This window comes from Lynx rufus, unplaced genomic scaffold (assembly GCF_022079265.1).
Source record: "Lynx rufus isolate CCGP_SWC_20201006 ecotype Redwood Valley unplaced genomic scaffold, mLynRuf1.p SCAF_34, whole genome shotgun sequence".
Lineage (NCBI taxonomy): Eukaryota > Metazoa > Chordata > Mammalia > Carnivora > Felidae > Lynx > Lynx rufus.
In genome coordinates, this window is record NW_025814850.1 from 1784041 (window position 1) to 1801058 (window position 17018).

At 45.3% G+C, this 17018-nt stretch overlaps 1 protein-coding gene across 1 annotated transcript in view; it reads left to right on the plus strand.

Annotated features, from left to right (window-relative positions):
• The first annotated feature begins 13511 nt into the window (after window positions 1-13511).
• DHX8 (DEAH-box helicase 8) overlaps window positions 13512-17018 on the plus strand; it is a 31879-nt gene continuing 28372 nt past the window's right edge. The window contains exon 1 of the mRNA XM_047093375.1: window positions 13512-13717. Within this exon, the coding sequence (XP_046949331.1) occupies window positions 13570-13717 (148 nt within the window). The 5' untranslated portion in view covers window positions 13512-13569. The remainder of the gene's footprint in view (window positions 13718-17018) is intronic.

A 17018-nucleotide genomic window follows, 5' to 3' on the forward strand; every position in this document is an offset into this window, starting at 1 on the left:
AATTAAAAAAAATAGTTAAATTAATTGTCCTTTCTTAGTTCCCTTGTTTCTTGTGCTTTTTTCTAGATTAGATACGTATGAAAACCTATGATTCTAAGTGTGTTTGTATCCATCTGTACCATCTATTCTTTAAGAAAGAAAAAAATGATGGCACCACACCACTCTGCCAGTTCACAGCCGCTCACCATACAGTCGTGCTGCAATTCATTTAACCGTTTCCCTGCTGATGGGCCCTAGAGTTCTTTGTAGTTTTTCACTTTTTTAATTTTTTTTTTTATTTTTTAAGGGAGCGTGCGAGTGGGGGAAGGGCAGAGGGAGAGGGAGAAAGAGAATCTTAAGCAGGCTCCATGCCCTAAGCAGGTTCCATGCCCCGTGCAGAGCCCCAGGTGGGGCTCAATCTCACTGCCATGAGATCATGGCCTGAGTCGAACGAACACTTAACCGAATGAGCCACCCTGGCGCCCCAGGTTTTCGCTGTTGTAAGCAGTGGGGCAATGAACATCTTTGTTCTTTTGGACGTGTAGTCTTACATGCTGCTGTGCACATGTCCGTAGGATACATTCCTAGAAACAAGAGTTAAAAATTAGATGGATATTGCCAAGTATGGAAACATACAAATTTTAAGACAACCGCTAACCTCTTGAGAAGCTTACTCAGGGCCTGGTGACTCTAAACATGAGAGATTCTCATGCAATAATTCAGTTAGGACCATCCAGCTGATGGAGGTGCCATGTGGTCCTGGCACCTGCATAATTTCAGACTGGAGGACTCCTAGCACTGGGGAGGTTCACGTTCATTGTAAACGGTCGATGCGGCCTGATTAAGTCAGTCTCTTGGTGACTTGGGTGAGTAGTCATAAATTCTTTGGATACTGCTGGCCAACCTAGGTGGACCAGTGCAACTTACCATCTCCTTCCTCCACTGGAGGTTTGAGGTGGTTGACCAAAGTGTAGCTGCACTGCTAAAGCCCGTATCGTGCACTGCTCAGTTGCTTTGCTGCATTGCTGGCTTGAATTACCAAATTCCCAGAGCCACCCTGAGACCCGGGATAAATCTGCATGCTCATTATCTCCAAAGCTTGGGGGGATGCCAGGTTGATTGTGGCTGACCCCAAAAAGTCTGCCCTAAGGAGCAAATCCTCTTCTGCTGGGACTTATTCTATTTATTTCCTCAGGATTGGGTCTGCTTGGAATCTAGCCAGGAACTCCCATTGTCCAAGACAGATTTGAGTTGGAGATTCACACCCAGCTGATTCTGCCTGCCCAGGGAACAGAAGCATCTGTCAGGTACGGGGAGGGCGGGGGAGTCAGTGACAGATGGCTCCCAGGGGGTACAGGAAGAGCTTCTGTAACTTCACCAGGGGGAGATTCCCCAAGTGACAGCAACGCCTTCAGCTCCATTTAAATTTTGATCTAATTTCTGCACGTGATTTCTGCACTGATATTCTTCTGGTGACAAGGGAATAAAGCAATGACAGGCCTCAATCATCTTCATGTGCTCGGCAGGAGAGATCACATTTTCTGCCACTGGGATTGCCTCTATAGAAGGGTGGGGTTTTCACCTCCCTTTTACAGAACTTGGGCCATGGAATGTCCTTTCTGCCTCCTTGAATTAGCTTCACATGCCATTGAGAGTAGCAGAAAGGAATTGGGACTGTACGTTTGACCCATAAATCACTCATTAGCTCCATGCAGTAATCACTTTTTTTTTCTTGAGCATTTTTGTGCTGGAACCCTAGGTTTCAGAGAGTGCTTGCTTGAGAAGCAAGACCTTTCAATGCTAGAAGGCATAATAATATCTGCAGCCAGGCAGCATTTATTCAAAGAACTTTCTTCAGGGCTGGCAAGCCTGAGACACAGTAAAGCCCACTGCCTCTCTCGTGCAGTGGAGAATTAAGCTCTCTGAACTTGCAGTACATGAATTCACGAAGGGGTTAGAAATGCGCACTTCCTCTTTAGTCAAGGGCAGAGAGAGGCAGTTGCCTCGCTCTGCCCTTGAGTAGCTGTGTCACATTGGACAAGTCACATCACGTCCTCGCGCCACATTTTTCATTCATCAGATGGTTACTGAATGTCAGTAGTGCAGGAAATGAATGGATGAGTTTACTGAGCACCTACTATGCTCCTGACACTGCGGTAGGTATCTTTTTAGTCTCCTTCTCCGTAAAGTGTAGGTTAATACTGCACCTGCTTTCTATCCCTCTTGAGTTGCCATAGGACCCAAACCAAGGTAATGCATGAGAAAGAACTTCGGAAAGCAGCAAGGCATATAACCACATAGAGGCCTATTATCTTTGCCTTTAATTCAGATTTTTCTACTTCTTCTATTTTCCCTTCCCATTCTTCCAAGGCTGTCTGGGTGTGGCTTCATAGGGCTGATTATTCACCGTGTTCCTCAAGTCCCACGCAGAAACATAGCTAGGAGTGTAACATTCCCTTCCAAGCCCATGCCCTTAGGTGCACGTGTCATTTCTAAATGTACAACATCAGTGGGAACATCAGCTTCCCACACGCTGTGGGGGATTGAAGCTGAATATATGTGTGGATCAAGTGAAGTTGATGGGCTGGGTTTGGTGCCTTTGTACTGCTCATTCCCACATTGCCAGGGACAAGATCTGAGCAGCCAGGTGACGTTGATCTACTGTGGCAAACAGAGCATGGGCTCGGGAGTCAGCTTCCCGAACTGGCCTCTTTACTTGCCAGTTACCAGTTGCATAAAAGCGACTTGACTCAGCTTAGGCAGAAAGGGGGATTTAGTGGAAGGTTCCGAGAACATCTAGAATCAGGGATAACTGAAGTCAGGGACTTAAATGCCTCCAGGACACTCTCTCCCCTGGAATTTTTTTCTCTCTCTCACGCGTTTGGCTTTATTCTTTCAATTTGGCTTTCTCTCCAGAGAGGGCATCAAGGTTTTTGGTAGTTCTTGTGTCTCATGGATCCTAACTTTACCATGAGAGAAGGCTTGGTCTCTTTCCTCAATTCCATTTTCAAATATCCTAGAAAAGAAGTTGGACTGCCTGGTGTGGGTCAGGTGTCTGGTCATAGACCAGTCAAATGTGGCAAGGTTGGGGAGGGAGGGTGTCATGCAGTGGAGACGAAACCATTTCCAGAGATCTGGGAAACTCACAGTGAGCCTGGCGGAGAACCCACTGATACAGGCACTTCACCTCTGAGACTCAGTTTCTCATTTGTAATATGAGACTAATAACACCATCCAAAGCCATAGTGGGGTATACAGCCCTCACATTTGGACACTTCCGTCTTGTACTGACACCTAGCAAGACCTGGGGACTGAAAAATAATGAGACAAGTCAGAAAATCTTTAACGTATTAATACAAAGAAACTTGGTGACACGCAATATTTACTTTCACATACCAAAAGTATGCAAGGTAGTTACTTTTACTTCTGCCCAATGTGGGGCTTGAACTCAAGACCCTGAGTTCAAGACCTGAGCTGAGATTAAGAGTCAGACTCTCAAGCGACTGAGCCACCCAGGTGCCCCAGAGCAGTTACTTTTAAACAAATTATTTCCTGGGCAAGACCTAAATTTTGGAATTCCGTGTCTCATTAAACAACAATAATTCCATGTCTCATTAAACAACAAACAAAGCCCTGGGTGGCTTTGATTAAGCATCCAACGTCTGTTCAGGTCATGATCTCACGGTTCGTGGGTTCAAGCCCTGCATTGGCTTCTGTGCTGACAGCTCAGAGCCTGGAGCCTGCTTCAGATTCTCTGTCTCCCTCTCTGCCCCTCCCTTGCTCATGCTCTGTCTCTCTCTCTCCCCAAAATAAATAAATAAAATTAAAAAAAAGAAAACAACAATATTTTTAAAAATGGTAAATGTGACTCTGTGAGTATTAAAAAAATGCAAACTGATATGAAGTCTATTATTACAGAATGGACAGAGAGATAAAAAGCATTGGTATACGCATAAACGAACATAATTGAATGTGAAATCTTTCTGTTTTATGTAAACCAGGTTTAAGACAAAGAAAGGGGGGCACCTGAGTGACCCAGTTGGTTAAGTGCCCGACTTCGGCTCAGGTCATGATCTCGCGGTCTGTGAGTTCAAGCCTCGGTTGGGCTCTGTGCTGACAGCTTGGAGCTTGGAGCCTGCTTCGGATTCTGTGTCTCGCTCGCTCTCTGCCCATCCCCCACTCGTACCTGTGTGTGTGTGTGTGTGTGTGTGTGTGTGTGTGTGTCTGTGTGTGTGTGTCTTTCTCTCTCTCAAAAGTAAATAAACATTTAAAACAAATTAAAAAAAAAACAAATAAAGGGAGGGGCGCCTGGATGGCTCAGTTGGTTAAGTGTCCTACTTCAGCTCAGGTCATGATCCTGCGGTTGGTGGGTTTGAGCCCCACATCAGGCTCTCTGCTGTCAGCATGGAGCCTGCTTGAGACCTTCTGTCCCCCTTTCTTTCTGCTCCTTCCCTCCTTGCTTTCTCTCTCTCTCAAAAATTAATAAACATTAAAAAAGAAATAAAACGAATACAGGAATGATAATTATAAGAAATTTATAGAAAATTATAAGAAATATTTTTTAATGAATCAGAAATTTAAAATTATAATAAACAAATATATCAATAATATGTATTATTATATATGTAATTTGCAATATACAAGAGTATGAATACCAGTCTTTCTTTTATATTCATAGAAATAGTTAGAAGATACCCAGAGAGCGTATTTCCTTGTGCTCTGGAGGAAGAAAGGTCTCTTTGTGAACCAGAGTGATAATAGCACGAACACTCTCTCCTAAGTGGCCAAGGGGATAGTTTCTTTTTTTTTTTTTTAATTTTTTTTCAACGTTTTTTATTTATTTTTGGGACAGAGAGAGACAGAGCATGAACGGGGGAGGGGCAGAGAGAGAGGGAGACACAGAATCGGAAGCAGGCTTCAGGCTCTGAGCCATCAGCCCAGAGCCCGACGCGGGGCTGGAACCCACGGGACGGCGAGATCGTGACCTGGCTGAAGTCGGACGCTTAACCGACTGCGCCACCCAGGCGCCCCAAGGGGATAGTTTCTTGATCACCAACTCAGCTGGAATTTACACATAGCTGTGAATGACTAGTCCAGGCCAAGGCAACTGGGGGCAAATGGCTTTTAGAAAGAGTTGGAGGATATAGTTCAAGGCTTAAACCAGCTGTGCTCAGATCTGCTTCTGAAAAGCCGTGAAAATTGCAGGCCCCATCATTTGAGGGCTAGCCAAATGGCCCTGCTGCCTGTCTCCCCACTTTCCTGTATTTTGCGGTTCCTACTTACCTCCTAGGGTTGTGATGATCACAAATAGAGCATTTAGCCACATGCCTAAGTAGATATTCAATGAATACTGATTCTTTCTTTTTTTTCTATAGCTCAAAAATCTTTAAAAAAAAATCACGGGCACATAAAAAGGGCTGGCTACAGACATTCAATTGTAAAAGCAGGCCATATGGCTCAAATATTGACTATGGTACCCTCTGATTTGCTTAACATTGGCCCAGAGGATCCCACGATGATCCTTAATTTCAAAAATGTCTCAGTATTCTAAATACTTACTGGCCCACAATGAGTTAGGCAGGCTAGAGCATGCTTGGGTGAAGATTTACATCTAGCCCATGAAAATACATAAAATGCTTATATTATATCTTATAGTACACAGATGCACGAATATAATTATAGTGCACGTATGCCAAAGGCTCAAAATAGCAGAACACTTGTTTAATTGTAGTTTAGAATTTCTCAAATCACAACCTTGTCCTAAGAAGTCTGTGTCCTCATGGCATTGTCAGCCCCACAAAAAAAGCAGGAAATCATCTATCATTTGAACGTGAAATCTCCCTCATATAGGAAAACATTTCTAACTAGATGTGTGGCTTTGGGCAAGCCACTTGATCTCTTCAACTTGAGAAACATTTTTGTGCCTACCACGTGCAAGGCTCTGGGACGGACTTCTGTGGGATGACTCAGATATGCCTCTAGGATTTGGAGCCTGAGTGATTTGGAGACTGGAATGCTTTTTAAGCAGCAAAATAGGAAGGAAGCAGGAAAATAGCAGGAAGAGTTAGTGGGGGGAAAAGCGTGACACTTTTGGTTTTAGACATATTGAAGTTAAAGGTCCTAGGTGGAGGATCCAGCCGCAGCTTCCAATAGGTAACCGAAATGTGGACTTGGAGCTTGGGAGAGTTATGGCGTCTGGAGACATAGATCCGAGAGTTGCTCGAAGTGATAGTTGAACTTGACTGAATCTGTATTGATTAGGTTGTAGGTTCAGCTGATACAATAGTGATGCCCAAATAATAGTAGCTTAAACCAAACAGAAGTGTATCTTTTTTTTTTTTTTAAGATTTTATTTTTAAGTAATCTCTATGCCCAACGTGGGGCTCACACTTACAATCCCGAGATGAAGAGTTGCATGCTCTAGTGACTGAGCTAGCCGGTGTCCCCTAGAAGCATATTTCTTTCTCTGTCACATAAGAGTTCAGGAGTGAGCAGTCTAGGTCTGGTATGGTGGCTCCGGGAGGTCAGAGACTTAGGCTCCTTCTGTCTTTTTGCTTCAACAACCCCAGGGTCGTGACCTTGTTCATAGGGTCCAAGATGGCTCAACACGACCACATGTGCACTTCCAGTCAGTGGGAAGGGAGAGGGGGAAGTGGGAAAAAGACATGACCTGAAAGTATGATAGGACCAGAACCCCAGTCTTTAGCTAGACATGGCGGCCACAATAAAAGTCACATTTCTTGTGTCCCTTGTAGATAATTGGTTAAGGGGAGGTGAGCAAAAGACATGTGAGCAACTTCTAGGTCCACTCTGTAAACATGTTTTGAATATCAATACGTCTTTGCACACTGAGTCAGAGAGGGCAGTGTTGAGAAAGTCAAATTAAGGAGAGTCTTCTTAAGGAGAGTTTTTTCAATGCTACAGACAGGTCAAGGAGGGTGGGAACTGAAGACATTCTTTAGTGGCCCTCAACCAGTCTGATTTTGCTCTCCAGAGGATATTTGGCAATCTCTGGAGACATTTTTGACATCTGTGACAACTGGGGGGAGGGGATGCTGTTGGCATCTAGTAGTTAGAGGCCAGGGATGTTACTAAACAGCCTACAATGTGTAGGAAAACCCCCAGCAACAAAGAATGATCCTGGCCCCAAGTGTCTATAGGGCTGACAAGAGAAACCTCGCATTAGGGGATTAAGACAGCAATTCCCAAACTTTGCTACACAGTAGATGCATCCGGGAGCTTTTCAAAATCCTGATGCCCGGGTCACACTCAGACCAATTAAGTCAGTATCTCAGAGTGAGTTTGATTACATTGTTTTTCAAATCCCTTCCAACTCTAACACTTCATGAGTAATACGAATGATTGAATACCTCATTTACATCCAAATTTCCAAGTAGCTGACAGTGTGACTCCAATCAATCTCTGTTATCTGGGAAGCCCCATTAGATCCTTGTCCGTGGGGGTAAGACAGAATGGGGATTTCTGCATGTGCTCAGTGGTGAGGATGATCAATCCATTTTGGATCCCTATGTCTTTCACACATTTTCATATAACTTCTATGGGCTGGGCTGGGGAAGTTAGGGAAGATCAGACTCTTTCTGGGTCACGTAAAGGCAAATATATGATTAAGAAGAAAAAATATCTTTGCCCCACACATACCCACGTGATAGAGGTTGATCCTTACTTCCCCCTCTCTGCCAGTTTGCTACAAAAGAGGGTAAAGTAGCTCGTCCTGGAAAGAAATGACTTGGAAAGGTAGCACCACAGGCTGGTGTTCACAACAGGACTAGGGGCACTGTGGAGGGGCGACGGAGATGCTCGGTAGGACCTGCGATCCTTATTGAACCGGGCAGGGGACCCCGGGCGACTCTGCTTCCTTCTGCTGAGCCCTGAAAGCAGGAGCTTGGCTCCCTAATTGCCCCATATGCTGGTTTTATTTGGTGGCTCAGCTGGGTGGAGTGAACTCTAGGAAGAGATGCATTCATTTTTAGTTACCTCACCAGATTGCTAATTTTCACTCTGGCGGCATAAATCACCATAATTGCTGTGAACCCCAAGTGGGCAGGCACTATTCTGGCACAGGGCAGCAGCTATTGCTACCGCCAAAGCTCTTCGACGGGAGGCTTGGGGCCCGGAGAGGCTGGGGAAGGAGTCTGGCATGGCTTGCTCTGCTGGGCATTCCAGATTCTGGATGGAGGCCCTGCTGGGAACTCACCCTCCTCCACTTGGGGGAAGAACTGGAGTTTCCAGAGGAGCAGTTTCTTTTGAGTTAGTGGCAAGAGTCTGCAGATTAACCCAGATCTTTGGTCCCGGACTAACTGGACAGCCGTTTACATGCTTGGCTTGCAAAGAGAATGTCAGCCCCTCTTTATTCTGGTCTCCTCCCATTAATGCACTGCTTGGTTGGGCTTGTTCTTTGCATCTCTTCTGAGGAAAGCCTTAAGAGTTCCTAAAGAACAGCCTCAAACATGGGCGCCCGGGTGGCTCAGTCGGTTAAGCGGCCAACTTCGGCTCAGGTCATGATCTCACAGTTCGTGGGTTGAAGCCCTGGGCCCGGCTCTGTGCTGACAGCCCGGAGACTGGAGCCTGTTTCAGATTCTGTGTCTCCCTCTCTCTCTGCCCCTCCCCTGTTCACGCTCTGTCTCTGTCTCAAGAATAAATAAACGTTAAAAACAACAAAAAAAAGAATGACCTCAAACAGAAACCAGAGGCTGCAAATATCACTAGAGAAAAAATAAGCCTAATGTAACATGTCACTTTGTTGCCCATACTTATCATCGTGACGGGTAAAAATTTCTGTTTGAAGAAAACCAACCTAGGGGTGCCTGGCTGGCTCGGTGGAAGATCATGTGATTCTTGATCTTGGGGTCATGAGTTCGAGCCCTGCACGGGGTATAGAAATAACTAAAAAAAAAAAAAAAAAAGACACTTAAAAAAATAAAGAAAACCAATCTAAATTAAGTTTAAGAAGCAGGGTCACTTAAAGGATGATTAATTCATAAATAAATATGTGAAAATTCCTTATCATTCTCACAGAAGGTGAGGAGGTGGAGATGAGAGAATAATCTTTTGTTTTTCGTTTTTCACCAAGTTCAAATTGTAAGGCTGTCTGGATGTCTGATTTTTTTTTCTTTTTTCCTGATGTTTTAAAGATAGGCCTTAAAGTGAGGAATGAGGAAATTTGTGATGAAAAAGAAAGAGCCACTTTTTCTTTTTAATGTTTATTTATTTTTGAGAGAGCGACAGAGTGCGAGCAGGGGAGGGGCAGAGAGAGAGGGAGACACAGAATCTGTAGCAGACTCCAGGCTCTGAGCTGTCAGTACAGAGCTGGATGTGGGGCTTGAACTTGTGAACCACGAGAGCTGAACCTGAGCCAAAGTTGGATGCTTAATTGATTGAGCCACCCAGGCGCCTCAAGAAAGAGCCTCTTGAGGAATATTTTTTGCCTAATACCATGAAGTTTTGGAGAATTGCAGCCAAAGTATCCATTATTACTGATGGTATTTGATGGTCTAACAAGAGAGGGAATTTTAGGTCAGGGATATTTGGGGCAAAATTGAGGCTGTGCCTGGGCATAAAAAGATAAGGCTGACAAATAATGGGTTGCAGCAAGAGAAACTGCCCTGTGAAATGGCCCTGACCCTGGGCTGCCCCTTCTCCTCCCCCAGCTGCCCCCAGATGACAGGGAGCAGACCTGCTTTGTTTTTTGTCTTCCAATCACCTGCCCTCGCGTTTAGGCAGCAGAGAGCAGCTGTTATAAACACAGCTCTGCCACCAGCCCCGAGTGCAGCATTTAGAGGATTCTAGTCCTTCCTTGATCGTTTCCCACCACCTTCCAGATCCCTAAGGGTCCTTTCCAGAACCAACCACAGTGCCCAGGCACAAAGTAGAAGTTTAATATGTGTTTGGATGAACTGATTCAAATTTGGAGAAGAATTTGGAGGAAGAGGCAAAGGGGTGTTTCAGGACTTCACTTGCTCTGGGGTCCCGTCCCTATCAGGGAGGGCCTCAAATGCAGGGGCTCAGGCCATGTTTGTCAATATCTTTGGGTTGCCTCAGGGCCCCAGTGGAGCAGTGAGGGAGGCGCCATTTTTTCTGAAGTTCCTCTGCATTAATAACAGTAACAACTGAGTGGCAGTTCTATGCTTAGAAGCAAATCATTCTGATTTTGCCTTCCAGAGCAGAGGTGTTTCTCCTGAGACCTGAGTTTTACCCCAGCAGAACAAGCTAGGCTGTGTTGGTTGTAGCAATACCATTTTGTTTTGGTGACAGGAAGTCCTGTGATTTTTCTCACCAACTTCCCTAAGGATGCCACCTTTCAGCTACACACACTTAGATGATTTCTGCCTTCCCCCATCCAATCTAGGGTTGCTAAGAGGTTCAGTACCTTCTGCTCTGCTTTCTACCTTCCCCAGCTTCTTAGCCAAATGCCAGGAGCTGTGACAAGTTTCTGGGACAGAGCAGAAATAACGTGGGAATTGCGATTAGGGCCAAACACGTGTATCAGCCTAGGTACAGATGTAAATGCAAAGTCCTTGTTACTACAAAGAGGGTGGTAGGAAATCATTTCTTACCCATCATGGGTGGTGGTGAAGGTGGTGACCAAGCATGCTAAACACAGGCTATTTATTTTAATATATGTATATATTTTTGGTGAAGGTAAATTATTTACAGGGAACTGTCAATGGCTGTGTTAAGAGGGTCACAAGGAAGGCATCCAAGGAAAGCAATATAATAATAATGGGGGATTAATTGTATTGATGTAATATTAAAAATATCTTTTAATATTAATAAAAACATTAATTAAATATATTAAGAACTAAAGGACAATTAGAATGCATTCACTTTTGGACTGCATTTGATTCAGTGTCTCTTAAGAGGAGGATTCCATGTGCATCTGTGTTTGGCTGTCAGGTTCCATTATCTATGCTTTTCTTTCTTTTCCTTTGGCTTCAAAAAAATTCCTTGGTGTTACAGGAAATATGTGTATTGCATAACAAACTTGCACTCCTGAAACATACCTATGTAAATAAAATTTAATAAGTTTTCCTGTTCGTATTTACTGTTGAGATGTATGTTCAATAACTCCCAAATAATTCTAAAAGTTTCTACAGTATTTTACTGCTCTTACTATTACCCATTGTGGTTCTATAGCCCTTTTCCCCACAGAGATTTTAAGACAAAACAGACTCTATGTCCCCCTCCCCCCCCCCGTTAAATATTGGAGAAAAGCAGAATATAAATATAACATTTTTATTTATTTATTTATTTTAATTTTTTTTCAACGTTTTTATTTATTTTTTGGGGACAGAGAGAGACAGAGCATGAACGGGGGAGGGGCAGAGAGAGAGGGAGACACAGAATCAGAAACAGGCTCCAGGCTCTGAGCCATCAGCCCAGAGCCTGACTCGGGGCTCGAACTCACGGACCGCGAGATCGTGACCTGGCTGAAGTCGGACGCTTAACCGACTGCGCCACCCAGGCGCCCCTATTTATTTATTTTTTAATGTTTATTTCTTTTTGAGAGAGAGAGAAAGACACAGCACGAGTGGGGGAGGGGCAGAGAGCAGGCTCTGAGCCGTCAGCACAGAGCCCGCTGCAGGGCTGGAACTGACAGACCGCGAGATCACGACCTGAGCCGGAAGTCGGGCACTTAACCGACTGAGCCACCCAGGTGCCCCATAAATATAACATTTTTAAAAGCCAAGAAGCATAGAGAAAGGAAATCAATTGGAGTAAGTCTCTAATATCCTAATTCCAAGCTGGCAAGTTGAACACGTTGAAGGATTTTCCTTTCCATTCATGGGGAAAAGGAATCAGTGCAGTACTGATTCCTTAGGGACGTGGAAACCCGGAGCTCTTGCAGTCAGCGAGAACTACTGCTCTGTGGTTTGCTCTGCCATTTCTAAGCCCATGCTGAGATGTTGGAGGGACACAGTCCAAAGGTGCAGCAGGGTAATGTAGCCCGAAGCTGAAAGCAAAAGGGTCCGATTTCCTCCCTTTTACTTGATCGGAGGGTCATTCACTCCGGGGTGCCTTCATTTCCTTATGCATCACACAGAGCAGTGTGGTGTGGAAAAGTCCTTAACGGTTAACGTTAACCGACTGAGCACCCAAAATTATTTTTATTTTAGACACAGAGAGATTGCGAGTGGGGGAGAGGAGCAGAGGGAGAGAGAGAGAAAATCTTAAGCGGGCTCCATATTGAGCATAAGCCCAACTTGGGGGCTCCATCCCACGACCCTGGGATCATGACCTGAGCCAAAATCAAGAATTGGACACTTGGGGCACCTGGATGGCTCAGTCAGTTAAGTGTCCTACTCTTTAAAAAAAATTTTTTTTTTAATGTTTATATTTCAGACAGAGAGACAGAGTATGAGCAGGGCAGGGGCAGAGAGAGAGAGGGAGACACAGAATCTGAAGCAGGCTCCAGGATCTGAGCTGTCAGTACAGAACCCGATGCGGGGCTCCAATTCACGAACCGCGAGATCATGCCCTGAGCTGAAGTCAGACGCCTAACCGTCTGAACCACGCAGGCGCCCCAAATGTCCCACTCTTGATTTCAGCTCAGGGCACGATCTCATGGTTCATGGGTTCAAGCCTCACATTGGGCTCTGTGCTGACAATGCAGAGCCTGCCTGGGATTCTCTCTCTCCTGTCTGCCCCTCCCCAACTCACAGGCTCTCTCTCTCTCTCAAAAATAAATAAACTTTAAAAAAAAAAAAAAAAAGTTGGACACTTAACTGACTGAGCCACCTAGGTTCCCCCCCCAGAAGGGGTTTTCACAAGAGAGGAGCCAGGTGGCTCCCTGGGGTCTCAGATTGAGGGGATCTGTAGTTGACAGATGAATTTTACAGTAGCCATCGTCTCTCTCAGCTTTGGGATTATAGTAACCGCCATTTGTAGTGTGTTTACTGTGCATTAGGTTCCTTGCACAATTGTCTTATTTCGTTATCACCTAAGCCCAGTTAGAACATTATCCCGGTTTATAGATGAGAAAACAGGCTCCACAGATTAATTTGCCCAATGTCATTTAGCTAGATAACAGAAGTGTTGTTTCCTCATCCGTAAAATGAATTAATAACAGAAGTAGACTATCACCTACAGAATCGCTCGAGATAGTTATGAGCCACGAAGAGGCAAAGCCCTGGTAATACAGGGAACCTCTGTAAACCGAGTTTTGCCTTTTCCAATCTTGCATTTGGGTTCCTTTTTCAAAGCGCAGGCGCAGGCGCGCGTGAGGCGCGGGGATCGTGACCTCCCCGGCGCCCCTTGCGCAGGCCACGGTCGCCCTCTGCTGACGGTGGGTGGGAGAGCTCTCAGAGTGAATGTTTCCTGGCCTGAGAACAGACCAAGAAGCTGGATGGCCTGTAGAGGGCGCGGCCGGCGCCCAGAGTAACCCACTTGGCCGTCCCTTCCTTAAGCACTTCCTGTCTGATCTCTATGATTCTCTGTTGCGTCATGGGAAGTTCCGGTAGTTTTCAATGTACTGTAAACAACAGGGACGTGCGCCGACCCGGAAGTGAAAACTGGAGCAGGCCCGGAGCAGTTCAGAAGGCCCGGTAAAGCGGGGTGCGGGCAGCTGTAGCCATGGCCGTGGCCGTGGCCCTGGCGGGGGCTGTGACCGGAACAGAGCTAGGCCCCGCGGAAGAACTCGCCAAACTCGAGTATCTGTCTTTAGTGTCGAAAGTTTGCACCGAGCTGGACAATCACTTGGGGATCAACGACAAGGACCTGGGTAAGCTCGGGGAGGCCCCTGCGGCCTCTGGGCTTAGGGTCGAGGGAAGCGAAGGAGAAATGGGGTTGATAGGCTGAGTATTGTGTCCGTATGAGTCTCTTTTTCTCTGTCGCAGACACTCGGTCCTGCGGTACCTTCGGCCCGGGGTCCCCGTTTGAGAACTCTCCAGGCCGAGCTGTTTAGAAACCATTGCCCAGAGCTGTCAGTGAAACCCAGAGTGGCTATCACTCCTGCTTCCTGTTTTTATTTTCCTCAGGTCCCAGTTAATTAAACAGCGTTAATAATAACAGCAGCAGCAGCCGCATCATAATGGTGATGATAATGGCCGAGATTTATTGGCATGCCAGATGTTATGCACGGTGTTTTACTTATGTTATCTTACTTGGTTTTGTCACGACCCTGTGAGATGTATTATCTGTTTTTCGATTAAGAAAACAAGGCACTGATTAATGAATTAAGTAATCCCCCTGGATATCACATATCAAATGTGAGCCTGATCTGGAACCCAGGTCTTTTGAGGTCTGCCTTTAACAGTTCTCAACCATTTATTAGGCGTTTTGGGACAGACTGTACAGGTGGAGAACCCCAACCGAGGAACTGGAAAAGGCTAAGGGCCTAGAGCTAAGGCCACAGAAAAATGGAGTCCTTATGAAGGCAAAGGGATGGATGGAGTCAAGAGCATGAGTGGAGGAATTGACCTTTGATAGGTGGAGGGATGCCTGATCCATTAAAGTTTTTTTTTTTAATTATTTAAATTTATTTTTGAGAGAGAGTGTGCGCAAGTGGGGGAGGGGCAGAGAGAGAGGAGGACAGAATCTGAAGCAGGCTCCAGGCTCTGAGCTGTCAGCCCAGAGCCGGATGTGGGGCTTGAACCCACGAAGTGTGAGATCATGACCTGAGCCGAAGTCAAAAGCTTAACTGACTGAGCCACCCCAGGTGCCCCTAAAGTCTTATTTAAATAATCCCTGTACCCAATGTGGGGCTGGAACTCATGACCCTGAAATCAAAAGTCGGATGCTTTTCTGACTGAGCCAGCCAGGCAGTCCATTTGATAGCCAGATGGCCACTTCCTTAATAGGAAGGAGAACAGAGAATGTGGTTATAGATGCGGACAGGTTTAGGGGTTGGTGGTAGGAAGATGAGGGAGAGACATCTATTTGATTGTTCTGCTTTCTAAATGAAGATGAAGTTAAGTCACCAGCTGGAGAGATGGAAGGGAAAGGGCATGTGACAGAAGGGGTCCGGGGAATTAGATTGTGTGACCTTGAGTAAGATACCCAATTTCTCTGAAGCCCTTTTCATCATCTATGAAATGGGGATGATAGTTGCTTTTCCCAGGGTGACCATGTAGCACCTAGGAAGATGCCCTGCTGCCAGTGTATTTTAGTTCACTTTTTTCTTGCTTCCCAGTCAAGATGTGCCTGTCCTGTATCATTTTCTCTCATTCTCTTTCTCTTTTAGATGGTAATGAGCAACACTCCTGTAGTTTACTATCTGGGTAATATGTTCTTTCATTCAGCAAATACTTACTGAGCCAGTGTTAAATTGTTTCGATGTTACCCTCATTATGTACAAAAGTAAAGTGAGGTGTACACTCCATGATTTTCTAGCCTGTATATAACTGAAGACCCCATTTAATTTGCAAGTAAGCCACAAATACGCTTTTTCTGTTTCTAATTCCAACACCATTTATTCACATGTTTATTTATTTAAAAGATTTTACTTTATTTTTTTAGATTATTTATTTTGAGAGAGCGGGGGCTCACGTGTGTCGGAGAGGGGCAGAGAGAGAGGGAGAGAGAATCCCAAGCAGGCTCCACACTGTCAGTGCAGAGCCCGACGTGGGGCTTGAATCCATGGACTGGGAGATCATGAACTGAGCTGAAATCAAGAGTCTGACGCTTAGCTGACTGAGCCACTCAGATGTCCTGAGATTTTTTTTTTTTTTTTTTTTTAAGTAATCTCTACACCCAACATGGGGCTTGAACTCATAACCCAGAGATCCAGAGTCGTATGCTCCACCCACTGAACCAGCCAGGCATACCTACCCCCCCCAATTTATGATGTGTGTTTTTTCCAGTACCACTAAGCAATTCTGTGACACCAGATCGGTGTCACTGAACTCAATGCTGACACTATCTGGAGATAGCATCGGATCCCACCGGTTAAGGGCTCAGGCCTGTAAGACTGACTCACCTTAAACTTCAGTTGCCATTCACAGTCCAGGTGGTCACCTGTGCTGAGCCAGTGGCTATAGATCAGAGGTTCCAACGACTCCCCTCCTTGGATTTGAGAATTTGCTAGAGCAGCTCCCAGAACTTAGAAACATTTTACTTACTAGATTACTGGTTTATTAGAGAAGGAGATAACCCAGGGACAGCCAGACGGAAGAGATGGGTAGGACAAGGTATGTGGGAAAGGTTGAGGAGCTTCCATGCTGAGTGCCCCACTGCCTCAGGTCTCCCCTTGTTCACCTACCCAGAAGCTCTCCAAACCCAGTCCTTTTGCGTGTTTGTGGAGGCTCCGTTATAGGAGGCATAATCGATTAAATCATTGGCCATTCGTAAGTCAACTCGATTTCCAGCCCCTCTCCCCTCTCTGGAGGTCAATAGTGGGGCTAAAAGTTCCAGCCTGTAATCGCATGGTTGGTTTCCCTGGCAACCAGCTCCCAAATGACATTACCTAGGGGTTTTACTAAAGTCATCTTAATGTAACAAAAGATGTTTTTCACTCTACACTTCCTGAAATTCCAAGGCTTTTAGGAATGCTGTGCCTGGTAAGGGGATGAAGACCAAATATGAATATGAATATGAATATAAATATAAATAAACATAAATATATACACACATATATGTATTTAATGTTTACTTATTTATTTTGAGAGAGAGAGCGAGCAGGGGGAGGGACAGAGGGGGGGATGCAGAGAGAGAATTCCAAGCAGGCTCCCCACTGTCAGTGCAGAGCCAGATGTGGGTTTGATCCCACGAACCAGTGAGATCATGACCTGAGCCTAAAGCAAGAGTCAGACACTCAACCAACTGAGACACCCAGGTGCTCCAATGGACTTGTTTTTAACCACTAATTCATTTTTGGTAGCTCGGTTAATTTAATGTGCCCCCATATAATTCTGAAAATTAACAAAAAACGAAAACAACCGCCCTAACTAATGACAGCTGCAGTGTGAATATGCTGCTGATTGCTTTGAAATAGACTCTTGAACATTGCATGTCTAGCACCATATGACTGACTTCTCCCTCCACATTTCTCTACCAAATGTGGGCTTTGAAGTCAGATTGCCTGG